This window comes from Semicossyphus pulcher, unplaced genomic scaffold (genome assembly GCF_022749685.1).
Source record: "Semicossyphus pulcher isolate SPU_LCO1_2020_fin unplaced genomic scaffold, fSemPul1.0.p SCAF_11, whole genome shotgun sequence".
In the NCBI taxonomy this organism is placed as follows: Eukaryota; Metazoa; Chordata; class Actinopteri; order Labriformes; family Labridae; genus Semicossyphus; species Semicossyphus pulcher.
Window position 1 is genome coordinate 30,746,466 of NW_027211615.1, and position 16,800 is coordinate 30,763,265.

Sequence of the window (16,800 nt, forward strand, 5' to 3'; positions counted from 1 at the left end):
GCAGATAAAAAACACTTTTCTATTTCAGGTGTTGAAAGCAAAGCGAGTAAAGCTCAGCCTGCCTGACTTGTTCATGTTGCAGATGTTTGATGAGGACGGTTTAATGTCTCATTAACAAACGTCTGTTTTTATATCAAATGTAAGATACAAAACAAGAGACACATTTCTCAAGCAGATTAATAACACACGATTCTTTATTGATAACACAGCGGATTAACAGCATTTCCTTCACTACATGGAGCTTCTGGTAGCTACCAGAGCTAAAGATAGTTCCTTCATATATCGTGATATCATTAGTAATAATTAAATTATTACTTTTGGTGGCTACCGAGACTCTGCAGTCAGGACTGGGGACAGAGATGCCGGGTTATTACCTGCTCACATAAACCCGAGCTGAAGTTAAACCAGCCTGCTGAGTTCAGGCAGGTGTCCCCTTCTTCATGACCAAACAACCCTCACTCTGACCCGGGTAACACGTCCGCCAGGACCCTACTGCCGACCGCCTCGTCCAATGGGAGATGTAGTCCGCTTGAAACGCATCTCAGGAACCTCCATCGCCTTCAAGATCGCCAACAAGCTCAAGCTGTAGAGACAGACAGGTGGGGAGAGATGGGTCAGAGAGAGATAGACAGGTAGAGAGAGAGAGAGACAGGACTTACACATAAAGATGTGATAATGTCCATGATGATGTCACTGACTGTAAGGGGTTTCCCACACATCAGCAGGGGCAGCTCCAAACTGCTCCTCTGCACACTGAATGGACACTGCTGACTGCTGCAAAGGATGATGGGACCTGGAGTCCACACAGGAACTGTTCTGCTATATGTTGCTTTTATTTTGAAAGAGGTGGAGAGGCTCCCTCTCTGCCTCTCACAAACACATCTCCCATCACTCATCCACCCACTCACATACACATGCAAGCACACACACACCTGCACGTGCATGCACAGGCATTCAAACTCAATGTACACATGATAAAACATGACTTTGAATTAGAGGTTCAAAGTCCCTCTGTCTTTGTCTCCTCATCACATGCACCCCACACACACTCACACAGAGGTCTCCTCATCACATGCACCCCACACACACTCACACAGAGGTCTCCTCATCACATGCACCCCACACACACTCACACAGAGGTCTCCTCATCACATGCACCCCACACACACTCACACAGAGGTCCATACACACGCAAAGATGAACTTATTCAAGTAATAACAACATTGGGGGCAAAGGTGCTCCTACAGGGGAAACAAAACAAACTCTGGATTTGTTCTGAGAACCATTACAGAGTTTACACAGGTGGCAGCAGCAACATTAGATGCAGCTTGGATGCCTACTCATTGTATGAGAAGACGTGAGTAGGCATAACATTTTACTCGGGACTCCCTAAAACAGGGCTCTCAAACTCAAGGCCTGCGAGCCACATCCGGCCCGCGATACAATTGAATCTGGCCCGCGAGATAATACCGTAAGTGTATCATAACTGGCCCGCCGGTATACAGCACGCACACCGCTGATACTACAAATCCCAGAATGCACTGCAACAGCGGGCGCGCCAATCAAGACTTGCAAGCACCAGCTGTGTGAACTTCGAGCGGAGGGAGGAAACCAGGAGAGGAGAGAGGAAACCAAGAGAGGAGGGAGGAAACCAGGAGAGGAGGGAGGAAACCAAGAGAGGAGAGAGGAAACCAGGAGAGGAGAGAGGAAACCAAGAGAGGAGAGAGGAAACCAGGAGAGGAGGGAGGAAACCAGGAGAGGAGGGAGGAAACCAGGAGAGGAGGGAGGAAACCAGGCTTGGCTTTGGCTTTTCAAGTGCAAAACTGGGCCGATGACAGGCTCCCCCTTCTGCCCTGCACGGATCTCCTGTTTTGTCATGGCAGGAAGTGACTGTGTCCCCACATCACCCTACTCACTAGACACTGGGCACGGACCCGGTTCAGGTTCCCCTGAGACAGCAGCGCTCTCACCCGGTGGCCTCTCTGCATCTGGGTTGGTTTGTGTCGCCCCATGGCCCTGCCCACTGTATCTGTAAGTCTGTATGACCTGGGCAACTTCATGGCCGGACAGAGGGGAGAGGGCATCAGTATCTGAGGTACTGTGACACACACACAGGGACACACACACACACACACACACACATACACACACACACACACACACACACACACAGACAGACAGGGACACACACACACACACACACACAGGGACACACACACACACACACACACACACACACACACTGGGACACACACACACACACACACACAGGGACACACACACACACACACACACACACACACACACAGGGACACACACACACACACACACAGGGACACACACACACACACACACACACACACACACACACACAGGGACACACACACACACACACACAGGGACACACACACACACACACACACACACACAGGGACACACACACACACACACACAGGGACACACACACACACACACACACACACAGACAGGGACACACACACACACACACACACACACAGGGACACACACACACACACACACACACACACAGGGACACACACACACACACACACACACAGGGACACACACACACACACACACACACACACACAGGGACACACACACACACACACACAGGGACACACACACACACACAGACAGTGACACACACACACACACACACGCACACGCACACACACACACACACACACGCGCGCGCACACACACACACACACACACACACACAGACAGTGACACACACATACACACACAGGGACACACACAGGGACACACACACACACACACACAAAGTGACACACACACAGGGACACACAGTGACACACACACACACAGGGACACACACACACACACACACAGAGTGACACACACACAGGGTGACACACACACAGGGACACACAGTGACACATACACACACACACACAGGGACACACAGTGACACACACACACACACACACACTCGTTAACGTTTCAGACTCACTGAATTTAAAGTCACAGATTAAGTTCTCCATCGTCTTTATTAACTTCAGGACAGCGTTTACACACGTTTACACAGCTGTGATGACATCACACACACCTGTGTGTGTGTGTGTGTGCATGTGTGTGTGTGTGTGTGTGTGTGTAGACTCTGACGTCTTCTGTTTCTACATTTTAATCTAATTACAGATTTTCCTTTAAACCTGTCTGAGAGTAACCTGTGTGTGTGTGTGTGTGTGTGTGTGTGTGTGTGTGTGTGTGTGTGTGTGTGTGTGTGTGTGTGCTGAATGAAGACAGGTGAGCAGCAGGTGAGTGTTTGGGGCCACACAGACTTTATTAGATATATTTCAGGTGTTAGATGAGTCCAACAGGAAATAGAAAATCCTTCAAATGTTGGAAGACTGGAGTCTAACTGAGCGGCTCTAAACGTCCCGCAGCTTCAGGACGGTTCTCATTATAACAGTGAGGGACGGGTGGGGTGGGGTGGGGTGGGAGGGGGGTCGCGGGGGTTGGGGGTTGGGGGTTACAGTGGCTGGCTTCACTTCTGCTCGGGCATCAGGTCGTCGATGCTCTCTCCGCCCTCCAGACGTTTCTCCATCTCCACCAGCAGGTTGACTCCGTCCACCACCATCTGCACCAGCTCAACCTCCGAGAAGCCCAGACGGTCCGCGTTCGAGATGTCAAAGACTCCACCCACCGCCGCCGTGTCCACGCCACCTGACAAACACAGGAAGTGATGTCACAGACACATCAAAGCATTGTTTCTGATCCCCTCAACCAACAGATAATTGCTGTGTTCGAAATTGGATACTACATACTATATAGTGCATACTGCCTACTGCATACTGCATACTGCAAACTACATACTGCATACTATATAATATATAGTGCATACTACATACTATATACTGCATACTATATAATATATAGTGCATACTACATACTATATACTGCATACTATATACTGCATACTACATACTGCATACTATATAATATATAGTGCATACTACGTACTATATACTGCATACTATATAATATATAGTGCATACTGCATACTACATACTGCATACTATATAATATATAGTGCATACTACATACTATATACTGCATACTATATACTATGTACTGCATTCTGCATACTATATACTATATAGTGCATACTACATATTGCATACTATATACTATATACTGCATACATATACTATATACTGCATACTGCATTCTGCATACTACATACTGCATATTGCATACTGCATACTATATACTGCATAAATATACTATATACTGCATACTGCATACTATATACTGCATACATATACTATATACTGCATACTGCATACTACATACTGCATACATATACTATATACTGCATACTGCATACTACTACATACTATATAGTGCATACTGCATAATGCCTTCTACATACTACATTTTGGCCACATCAGGATGTACTGCTAGTATAGTTTGGCATTTCGAACACAGCAACAGCGTTTCACAGGTGATTCACAGGTAAAGGTGATATCAGGAGTTCAGTGATGATGATGTCACGTGATCATCAGCAGATCCAAACTGGTTGAAGAAGTGACGTATTTCTGTGGATCTGATTACACAGTTATCAAACAGGAAGTGGTTTAATTCTGCTGCTTAATAACACGTTCAAACAGCTGACAGTTCTGATGGAAGTGAACGAATCACAACACCTGAGTGATCCTCCAATTATAAATAATAACACATTGATTCTAAATATTACTAATAACCAACTTCATTTCAAATATACCTGGAAAAGTAATAAAAACATTTTTATTAAATAATAAAAAAGGCTTTTATTTTGTCTTTTTTATAATTCCGTTTGTTGATTCTACCTGAATTTGTCTCCTGCTAAAACTGAGCAGCAACAAGAGCTCTGATTGGCTGTCTCTGTGTGACAGTAATCTACCCATCTGTCTACCTGTCTGTGTGTCCCCCTGTCTCTCTGTCCACCTGTCTGTCTCCTCACCTGTGCCTCTCTTCTGCAGTCTCAGCTTCTTCAGGATGTCTCCGAACTTGTCGTGCTTGCTGACGTTGGGCAGCTTGACATGGACTCCGGCTCTCAGTCCGGTGCCCAGGTTGGATGGACAGGTGAGCACGTAGCCCAGGTGTTCGTTCCACATGAACTCGTGTCCTCGCTCCTTGAACAGGGACTCAATCTGCCAGAGAGAGTGGGACAGGTGAGAACTCTCCCTATAATGTCACAGTTTGAAACAGGGTGTGAGCGTGCAGGTGTTCACCTTGGTGAGGCCGGTGCAGAAGCGGGTGAACACCTCCCTCATGTTTCCTCCTTTCTGCATGCTGATGACGCGCAGGTGATCCTCCTCGTTCACCCACACCAGGAACGTCTTGTTGTCATTGTGCCTGCAGGTGAGAGTGAGGGATTAATCACAAGAAATCAGGAAGTCACTGGGTGCTTCTCGTCACAATCATTTGCGCATCCTCTCTCCTTAATGAGCCGTGATGGTGAAATATATTATCACACATCACAGCCACATCACTAGATACAGGACCATTTCATGACTAAGTGCTGTGGTCACACAAAGCAGCAGGAGGCCTTGTTTATTGAGCATTTACTTTACAATGAAATCAATAAAGTCGCAGCTCTGCTGGATGTTTGTGCACTCAATAAACAAAAAGAGAGTAAGAGTCAGAGATCACAATAACACTGATCTGTACATACAGACCATTTACAGGAAGATTCATGATTCAGTTCATTCACAGAAGTGATAGCACTTATACTCAGCCAGGTTAAACAAATTACATATCGCAATGAATCTGTCTGTCTGTCCGTCTATCTATCTATCTATCATCTATCTTTCTATCTATCTATCTGTCTATCTATCTATCTATCTATCATCTATCTATCTGTCCGTCCGTCCGTCCGTCCGTCCGTCCATCCATCCATCCATCCATCCATCCATCCATCCGTCCGTCTGTCTATAAAAGATACTTCAGGGTTTCACACAGTAAAGAAGTGATTCTGTAAACATTGCTAAAGCTTGTTTTGACAGCTGATCCAGCTGAGCAGCACGTCATCAGTACTCTCACGGTGACGCTACTGACCCAAAGATTTCTCATTTGGCAAACTCGCCTCCTCTGTCCTCACATCTCTCATTTAATTCCTCGCCTGGAGGAGCTAAGATGCGAGGAAACGACGCGAGTGAGGGACACAGGATGCGCAAATTAATGTAATGAGAATGACCCACAGACTAGCTGTGCGTGACAGCTTCACAGAGGTCAAAGGTCACAGTACCCACCAGATGCCGCGGCCGTCGGGCCAGTCACGGGCCATGCCGGATGCCAGCAGCAGTGGGGAGACGGGCTTGTCAAACAGGAAGTGGTCATCAATCAGCTGCTGCTGCTCCTCCTCCGTCATGTTCTTCAGAGCATAGTACTTCCCCTTCAAGTCCCCGTCCAGGACGTCCAGACCTGCAGACACACGGAACGACAACGTTCCACAAACATTGTTGAGATAGTTTCCTGTTATTCCAGGAAACTATCTCTTTTACACATGAGGGATTTTCAAATTAAAGGTGTTACTTTGTCAGCACAGCTTAATGTTCCAAACATTCATCCATTCGTTATCTCCATTCTTAGTCAGATCTCTGGCGGACATAAAGTTTGTCCTGATTTAAAGGAGAACCTCAGAGCTTTTCTTTTATCATCTCTGTTCTTCATTAAATGTCCCTGTGCTGCTGCTCTCAGGCAGCAGGGGGCGACACAGAGTCCGGTTCAGTCCAGTTCAGCTGGACTCTCTTTAGTCTGATTTGAATATGAAAGAGGTTTTAGACTGAGCCTCATTAGGAGTCTCAGCAGGACGACACACAGCTCACAGTTACATAACAGTGTGCTGCGTTCACTGACACACTCACTGACGCGCTCTGAGAGGCTCACTGAGGCATGATGGGAAAATCTCTAAATAAAGCTGCAGTCAGATAAAGCAGACTGATGAAGACTCTGTTCCTTCCCTGCCTCAGTGAGTGTGCAGGATAGAGTCAATAGAGTGTCCCTGAACGCACCATGAGTGTCCCTGAGTGTCCCTGAACGCATCAGAGTTTATACAGATCGATTTTATAAACTGACATGAAACCTGAAGATCTGATCAGAACCTGTGACAGCAGCCCTGACACACCATCACAGCATCATTGTAATATATCATAACTACCATAATTACCATAATACGTACTGTAATATATACCCAAACATATACCGTAATATATACCCAAACATAAACCATAACATATACCCAAACATAAACCATAACATATACCCAAACATATACCGTAACATATACCCAAACATAAACCATAACATATACCCAAACATATACCGTAACATATACCCAAACATAAACCGTAACATATACCCAAACATAAACCATAACATATACCCTAATATATACCGTAATATATATGTAACGTATGCCGTAACATCTGCTCAGTTTGTGACATTAAAGTGAACTGCAGCTCTCTACAGGCAGGGGGCACACTGACAGGAAGTGATGTCATACTTTCAATGGAGAGGTTCTCGATGCCACGGCGTTCTCCACGGCTGCAGTGCGGCGGCAGACAGAAGCCGCGAATGCTCCGCCCAGTCCGGACCCGAGAGCTCAGGACGTAGTTTGGATCCAGATCGTCTCCACCCTGAAACCCAGCAGAGAATAAAATGTAAGTACAACCCCAAAGTAGAACCCCGTAGTAGAACCACAGAGCAGAACCCCACAGTACAACCCCAAAGTACAACCACACAGCAGAACCCCACAGTACAACCCGTGTACCATGTCTAACAGAACTTTCCAATCATCACTGACTCTGCCTGAAGAAGGGTCTGACATCAGAGCCATCGGTCTGTTCAGTGTAAAAGAAAGAAAACAGCTGAAACTGAAAGTCTTTATTGATTCTGGTAATAACTCGGACCAGACGAAGGTCCAAACAAACCAAACAGGAAGTGGAGTTTTGACTTGTGGGCCGGATCAGTGGGTTTCAGGCTTCAGGTTCTGTCAGAGCTGGATCAGTCAGCTCTTCAAAGATCGATTTAAGTTCCTCTCAACCTGTTACACATCTTACTGTGGTTTCACATTTTTCACAGCAGCAAATATGAAAACACACAACAAGGCACTACAGGAGCCTGGCAGGTCCAATCCCAGGAGATTATGTGACAAAATGGCTGCTTCCTGGAGGGCTGACATGACATAAGTGTGGAAGACAAGATGGATGTATTCTGGTACCAACCCAGCTCAACACCTTTCACATCAAAAGCCTCACAGCAAAGGAAAGAACTATGCCCTCTCTGCTGCTGGAAACTTTTATTGTGAAACATCTGTGCAGGAAGTTTTGATAAATGAAACAACTTGAGTTTACCGGTTTACAGGTTTTCACTGTTGGGTCAGGTGTTTACCTGCATGTTTTACTATCAGGTCAGGTGTTTACCTGCAGGTTTTACTATCAGGTCAGGTGTTTACCTGTAGGTTTTCGGAGTTCAGGTCGGTCTTGTGTTTGTCGGATGGTTTGTACCCTCCATGGCGGTCTTCGATCACAGGGTCCAGCAGCTCTTTGAACACCTCGTACGTTTCCTCGTCTCCGGCGACGCAGCCCACCGTCATGATGAATGGGTGCCCTGCAGAGACACAATGAAGTGACGCATTTGTTTTACTCATTTTTGTGTTTACTTAAACTTCGCTCATGTTTGAGGTTTGCTTCTGTATTGTGTTGAATATCGTGACTTGATTTCTGTACAGCATCGTGTGAGAAACGTTTCGTACAAGTGCTGCTAAATCCGTCAAGCTGGATTTGATGAGGAGGATCAAGGGATCAGACGGCAGGTAAACGTCACGTCCCCCTGGAGGAATTAACAAGCAAAATTAACCTGATCTAACAAGTCAATCCGATTAAAGAGTTTATATCAAGCAGCAGCTGAACTCCAGAATAGATCTTCTCAGTGTGAAGGTGAAAAACAACACCAGCTGTTACCTGGCCAGGGTTCCGGGGGAACAGGGGTGACATAGTGTGAATGACGGGGTTACCTCATCTAGAGGTGTGAAGGGATTATCTGGTGTCCAGAAGGTGTCCCTTTGTAGGTAATGTGTTTCCTGGTCTTTGGAGTTATGGGTCTGGAGGAGGGATTTCTGGTCAAGGTTTGTACCTGGTTTGGTGGGTTGTTACCTGGTTTGTAGGATTGTTACCTGTCTAGATTGTTACCTGGTTTGGAGGGTTGTTACCTGGTTTGGAGGATTGTTACCTTGTTTGGAGGATTGTTACCTGTCTAGATTGTTACCTGGTTTGGTGGGTTGTTACCTGGTTTGGAGGATTGTTACCTTGTTTGGAGGATTGTTACCTGTCTAGATTGTTACCTGGTTTGGAGGATTGTTACCTGGTTTGGAGGGTTGTTACCTGGTTTGGAGGATTGTTACCTGGTTGGTGGGTTGTTACCTGGTTTGGAGGATTGTTACCTTGTTTGGTGGGTTGTTACCTGGTTTGGAGGATTGTTACCTGGTTTGGAGGGTTGTTACCTGGTTTGGAGGGTTGTTACCTGTCTAGATTGTTACCGGGTTTGAAAGATTGTTACCTGTCTAGATTGTTGCCTGGTTTGGTGGGTTGTTACCTGGTTTGGAGGGTTGTTACCTGTCTAGATTGTTACCTGGTTTGGAGGATTGTTACCTTGTTTGGAGGATTGTTACCTGTCTAGATTGTTACCTGGTTTGGTGGGTTGTTACCTGGTTTGGAGGATTGTTACCTTGTTTGGAGGATTGTTACCTGTCTAGATTGTTACCTGGTTTGGAGGGTTGTTACCTGGTTTTGAGGATTGTTACCTGGTTGGTGGGTTGTTACCTGGTTTGGAGGATTGTTACCTTGTTTGGTGGGTTGTTACCTGGTTTGGAGGATTGTTACCTGGTTTGGAGGGTTGTTACCTGGTTTGGAGGGTTGTTACCTGTCTAGATTGTTACCGGGTTTGAAAGATTGTTACCTGTCTAGATTGTTGCCTGGTTTGGTGGGTTGTTACCTGGTTTGGAGGGTTGTTACCTGTCTAGATTGTTACCTGGTTTGGAGGGTTGTTACCTGGTTTGGAGGGTTGTTACCTATCTAGATTGTTACCGGGTTTGAAAGATTGTTACCTGTCTAGATTGTTGCCTGGTTTGGTGGGTTGTTACCTGGTTTGGAGGGTTGTTACCTGGTTTGGAGGGTTGTTACCTGGTTTGGTGGGTTGTTACCTGGTTTGGAGGATTGTTACTTGGCTTGGAGGGTTGTTACCTGTCTAGATTGTTACCTGGTTTGAAGGGTTGTTACTTGGTTTGGAGGGTTGTTACCTGGTTTGAAGGGTTGTTACTTGGTTTGGAGGGTTGTTACCTGTCTAGATTGTTACCGGGTTTGAAAGATTGTTACCTGTCTAGATTGTTACCTGGTTTGGAGGATTGTTACCTGGTTTGAAGGGTTGTTACTTGGTTTGGAGGGTTGTTACCTGTCTAGATTGTTACCGGGTTTGAAAGATTGTTACCTGTCTAGATTGTTACCTGGTTTGGAGGATTGTTACCTGGTTTGAAGGGTCGTTACCTGGTTTGGAGGGTTGTTACCTGGTTTGAAGGGTTGTTACTTGGTTTGGAGGATTGTTACCTGGTTTGAAGGGTTGTTACCTGTCTAGATTGTTACCTGGTTTGAAGGGTTGTTACTTGGTTTGGAGGATTGTTACCTGGTTTGAAGGGTTGTTACCTGGTTTGGTGGGTTGTTACCTGGTTTGGAAGATTGTTACATGGTTTGGTGGGTTGTTACCTGTCTAGATTGTTACCTGGTTTGGAGGATTGTTACCTGTCTAGATTGTTACCTGGTTTGGTGGGTTGTTGCCTGGTTTGGAGGATTGTTACCTGGTTCGGTGGGTTGTTGCCTGGTTTGGAGGGTTGTTACCTGGTTTGGAGGGTTGTTACCTGGTTTGTAGGATTGTTACCTGTCTAGATTGTTACCTGGTTTGGAGGATTGTTACCTGGTTTGGAGGACTGTTACCTGGTTTGGAGGGTTGTTACCTGGTTTGGAGGGTTGTTACCTGGTTTGGTGGGTTGTTACTTGGTTTGGTGGGTTGTTACCTGTATAGATTGTTGCCTGGTTGTGATGATTGTTACCTGGTTTGGAGGGGTGTAACCAGGTTCTGAGGTTGTACCCTGGTACAGAAAGGTCTAACCTGGGGCGCTGGTTTAGCTCAGTTAGTAGAGCAGGTGCCTCATATACAGAGGCTACAGTCCTCGTCGCACTGATCGCAGGTTTGACTTCCAGTCTGCCGATCATTTGGTGCATGTCTTCCCCTCCCTCTCCTCCCAACGTTTCCTGTCTATCTTCGGCTGTCCTATCAATTAAAGGCAAAAAGCCCAAAAAATAATCTTAAAAAAAACAAAGAAAGGTCAAACCGGTCAGGGATTCTTACCTGGGTTGTCGACGCCGGTCTGGATGATATCATCCAGGGTGAAGCCGCTGGGCGTCTCCTTGTCCCTCAGGTTGGCGTACATGTCAGGCGTGAGCACCTTGGCCATGTGGTTGTTGTGCTGGCTGAGGTCGGGGTACTCCTGCTCTGCCGAGAAGTTCATCTTCAGCTTGTTGTGGGTGTTTCCGAAAGGCATGATGACGTCCGGGCTGCTGACCTGAGAACAGGTTGACATGAAACATTAATGAATTTTAATTCAGACAGCAGTTTATTCGGATCACCTCAGGTTTAATGTTAACACATAAAATGTTAAATATATTTTGTTGAAACGTTTGGATCGTTTATTTTTCCCCATCAGACAATGAACTCTATTTTTAATGATGAAAGCACTTCAGGCTGGTCAGTGAATAATCTAACATATTTAAATAATGTCCCTGATATTATTGACTCTGTGTATTTACATGTTTAACTGAATAATTGAAATAATTATCCAGATGTGACAAATGAAGAAAGATAGATGTGTGTTCAATATATATAAAACATGATTCTGTACACAAAACAGCTTCCTTATTATTCCTTTTAATTATTCTGCTTTTTAAATGAGACCTTAAAATAGTAAATATTATTACTGAAGTGCTCACAGCCTGTACTTTAATGCAAATACTGCGGGATAAGTAAAAGTACCTTTTCAGCCATAAAGAATGACTGCTTCTGTCATACATGACATGTTACATACTAGTGATTGATAATTATGGTTCATTAGGATCACGTGATGTAAAATGTTTAATCTGTCAGATGGATGCAGTTTCCTCTGAAGTGGAGCACAAGAACAAAATAAAGAACGACACTGCAGTAAATGTAACGATCAGCGTGTTTTCAACCTTTATCTTTATGCAACAACGATCTTCATCAGCGCGAGCCAATCAATCCATCATCAAACTATGGAGCTGACCGCACTCTTCAGTTCCTCTGCAGAGCTCTCAGGCACTGACCCGGCTCGGCTCGGCTCGGATCAGGACCTGAGGGATCAGCGACTGATTAGAATCTGCGTGAGGCCGCCGTGACGCAGCAGCAGGCCGGGATTAACCCTTCAGAGTGCGGCCGCTGCACCGCGACGCCCCGGTCACCTTCAGCAGTCCAGCAGAACCGGGACCTGCTCGTTTAGGACCCGGGTCTATCCCGGCAGATACATGGGTTATTAACGGTCTCGACTAGGCAGATTCATCCCGCTCAAATGAACACACATGAAACAGCCGTGAGCATGCGCTGTTTGTTCCAGGATGACTCGATGCTGAAAAGCATCAAAAGATTCAATGACACAAACTAACAGATCAATAATCAAATGAGCAGCGAGCGAGCAGAGCGCATAAAGCCGCTGCGCTGCTGCACACTTTGTCCTCTGAGTGCAGATTAACGGCGCGTTTTACGCCTGACTGGATTTAAGGTGGATTTATTTAAGGGCCTTTGTTCCGACCTGCTCGTTTAAAGCTGCAGGTCGTCTTCACAGCTCGATCATGTTCATGTTTAAAGGTGGCGTGCTCCACATTGAAGAGCCTTCACGGGAGCAGCCGCGCATTGGCGTTTGCCCGCTGCTGGCTGCGCAACACCTGCAGACAGGACGGACTGAAGGTCGTTGGGATGCAGAGACAGACAGGCAGACAGACAGACAGACAGGCTGAAAGACAGGCTGAAAGACAGGCTCTCTGCAGCTCCACTGCCTTTGACAGACAAGTAGACCTCCAGTAAACAGCGCCGTGTGCCTGCAGCCTGCTCCTTTGTTCCTTTAGACCCTCTGATTTGTCTGATAACCGCAGAGCGCGCGCCTCTCCCCGCATGATAAACTGATAACTTGGAGTATTGATGGGCTGATCAGCTGTGATGGATCAGATTAAATGTGCACCTACCTGTCAGTTCAGTGAGCTGTGATGTGGTCTCAAGGATCCGGCTCTGCTGCTGCGGATTAAAGGGCTCTCAGCGTTTTATACCTACCCCCTACTCCTCATTGGCTCCTATTTACAGTCCATTCATTCCATTGGATAGAGAGCTTGAGAAGCGTCACGTGTCTCTCTCTCTTGTTCTGCTGTAGCAGGTTCACTTCCTGCTGCAGTACCTCTGAGCCAAACAGACATCAGCTGCGAAAAAACTGTGTCTGTGGTGAGTTCACTGTTTGTCTGTAATAACAGGGTCTGTGGTGAGTTCACTGTCTGTCTGTAATAAAAATGGCTGTGGTGAGTTCACTGTTTGTCTGTAATAACAGTGTCTGTGGTGAGTTCACTGTCTGTCTGTAATAACAGTGTCTGTGGTGAGTTCACTGTTTGTCTGTAATAACAGTGTCTGTGGTGAGTTCACTGTTTGTCTGTAATAACAGTGTCTGTGGTGAGTTCACTGTCTGTCTGGGATAACAGTGTCTGTGGTGTGTTCACTGTCTGTCTGTGATAACGGCGTCTGTGGTGAGTTCACAGTCAGTCTGTAATAACAGTGTCTGTGGTGTGTTCACTGTCTGTCTGTAATAAAAATGTCTGTGGTGAGTTCACTGTTTGTCTGTAATAACAGTGTCTGTGGTGAGTTCACTGTCTGTCTGTAATAACAGTGTCTGTGGTGAGTTCACTGTCTGTCTGGGATAACAGTGTCTGTGGTGAGTTCACTGTCTGTCTGTAATAACAGTGTCTGTGGTGAGTTCACTGTCTGTCTGTAATAACAGTGTCTGTGGTGAGTTCACTGTCTGTCTGGGATAACAGTGTCTGTGGTGTGTTCACTGTCTGTCTGTGATAACGGCGTCTGTGGTGAGTTCACAGTCAGTCTGTAATAACAGTGTCTGTGGTGAGTTCACTGTCTGTCTGTAATAAAAATGTCTGTGGTGAGTTCACTGTCTGTCTGTAATAACAGTGTCTGTGGTGAGTTCACTGTCTGTCTGTAATAACAGTGTCTGTGGTGAGTTCACTGTCTGTCTGTAATAAAAATGTCTGTGGTGAGTTCACTGTTTGTCTGTAATAACAGTGTCTGTGGTGAGTTCACTGTCTGTCTGTAATAACAGTGTCTGTGGTGAGTTCACTGTCTGTCTGTAATAAAAATGTCTGTGGTGAGTTCACTGTCTGTAATAAAAATGTCTGTGGTGAGTTCACTGTTTGTCTGTAATAACAGTGTCTGTGGTGAGTTCACTGTCTGTCTGGGATAACAGTGTCTGTGGTGAGTTCACTGTTTGTCTGTAATAACAGTGTCTGTGGTGAGTTCACTGTCTGTCTGTAATAACAGTGTCTGTGGTGAGTTCACTGTCTGTCTGTAATAACAGTGTCTGTGGTGAGTTCACTGTCTGTCTGTAATAACAGTGTCTGTGGTGAGTTCACTGTCTGTCTGTAATAAAAATGTCTGTGGTGAGTTCACTGTTTGTCTGTAATAACAGTGTCTGTGGTGAGTTCACTGTCTGTCTGTAATAACGGCGTCTGTGGTGTGTTCACTGTCTGTCTGTAATAACAGTGTCTGTGGTGAGTTCACTGTCTGTCTGTAATAACAGTGTCCGTGGTGAGTTCACTGTCTGTGATAAATGTGTCTGTGGTGAGTTCACTCTCTGTCTGTAATAACAGTGTCTATGGAGCGTTCACTGTCTGTCTGTAATAACAGTGTCTATGGAGCGTTCACTGTCTGTCTGTAATAACAGTGTCTATGGAGCGTTCACTGTCTGTCTGTAATAACAGTGTCCGTGGTGAGTTCACTGTCTGTCTGTAATAACAGTGTCTTTCTGTAATAACAGTGTCTATGGAGCATTCACTGTCTGTCTGTAATAACAGTGTCTATGGAGCGTTCACTGTCTGTCTGTAATAAAGGTGTCGGTGGTGAGTTCACTGTCTGTCTGTAACAATGACTATATGGATGACGCGTCTCCATCTGCTCTCATTGTATTGAATTGATGCCAAAATAGCCCCGTGATAGGCGCTGCCATCTTGCGATGGTGATGTCATTTGGAGCCAGAGTTGCGCAGTAGAGATCAGCGGGTGGAGCCGCCGTTCCTCCTCTACTCTGCTACTCGGGAACAGAACGCTGCACATGCCTTATTTGTCCACAGAGCTGTCAATCATGAGGTCCACCCCCTTTTTATAGCATCAAATAACTAATTAAAAGTAAACTTGTGAGAAAAATGAACACTTGGACATAAATCAGCATAAAGAACAAACTATAATGACAGAAACCATGTTGGAGAAAAATGTATTTGATGTGTATGTCTGTCTTTTTACACAGTCAGGTCTGTAACAGTGAGTCATTACATATAGTGTACATACTGTCTAGTTATTGTCTTCTAGGAAATGGTCAAACCAAACTCCATTCAAAAAACAAGCACTTTAAAGTAGTGTTCTGGTCGTCTTGCATTCAGACCTGACAAAGCAGGAACTCTTTTTACAAACCTCACCCGGATGGAGTTATTTCAGCATCCTTTCAGGCTGTTAATTGTCATTCAATCTCAGTAACAGCTGTTTGTTTTGGCTTCACAGCGCTGCAGTAACAGATTTTGGTGACTTAGTGGCTGCAGTGAAACTACCTCTCAGCAGTGATTTCTGAACCAGCCCATGGTGGGGGTACTTGACTGAAGATTTAAACATGTTCTGGATGGGTTCTTCAGAGGTAAAGCTAAAGACAAATCCATATGAATATTCTCTGTGCAGTCACACAAACATCAGGGGAATTAAAATTTAATCTACTTTTATTCGTTTTAAACAAGATTTTAAGCTGCTTCAGGAGAACATGGACGACAGCAGTTCCTCCTGCAGCTTTCAATTATTCATCCCTTGCAGGAGGCTCTGTGTGTGTGTGTGTGTGTGTGTGTGTGTGTGTGTGTGTGTGTGTGTGCGTGCGTGTGCGTGCGTGTGTGCATGTGTGCGTGCGTTTGTGTGTGTATGTGTGTGCGTGTGTGTGTGTGTCTGTTTATGATTTATGTTTGACTCAGGTTCAGGTTAATGATAAATAAACTCAGCTTCCACCACAAACAGGATCTCATTCTGATTATGATGGTAAGCTAGCTCGTTAGCAGCTAATGAATTGGCCACAGACTGACTTAATGTTTGCTAACCCCTTGCTCCTCTCAGGCTCCACCCTCTCATCCAAATATGGTCACTTCTGGTTCCAGAAAACCAACATGGCGAACTTGACGCTTCAGAATGGGAGACCTCCCAGCTCATGTTGACTCCTGCAGAGCTTCATGTTTTAGATGATGGTTACTGTTTTCAGTGACGTTGTTAGTTGTTGTTTGCTGTCGTTGTTGTTTGTTGTCATTGTTGTTGTGATGATCACATGGTCATGTGACCTCACAGTCCTGTATGTGGACACATTTTGAACATGTTGACAGCAGCAGAGCTGATGCAGACATTCAGGTGATGAGATCTG

General features: G+C 45.5%; 1 protein-coding gene across 1 annotated transcript; it reads right to left on the reverse strand.

The window, feature by feature from the left end:
* Positions 1-3,016: 3,016 nt before the first annotated feature.
* On the reverse strand, positions 3,017-13,375 carry LOC138610932 (creatine kinase B-type-like). Its single transcript, XM_069683819.1, has 8 exons — positions 13,332-13,375; positions 11,431-11,644; positions 8,486-8,640; positions 7,535-7,667; positions 6,282-6,453; positions 5,262-5,385; positions 4,991-5,180; positions 3,017-3,711 (listed from the first exon to the last, which is right to left on the reverse strand). Exons 2-8 carry the CDS (start codon positions 11,621-11,623, stop codon positions 3,533-3,535), a joined length of 1,146 nt encoding a protein of 381 aa, XP_069539920.1. The 5' UTR covers positions 11,624-11,644; positions 13,332-13,375; the 3' UTR covers positions 3,017-3,532.
* Between the last annotated feature and the right edge of the window lie 3,425 nt (positions 13,376-16,800).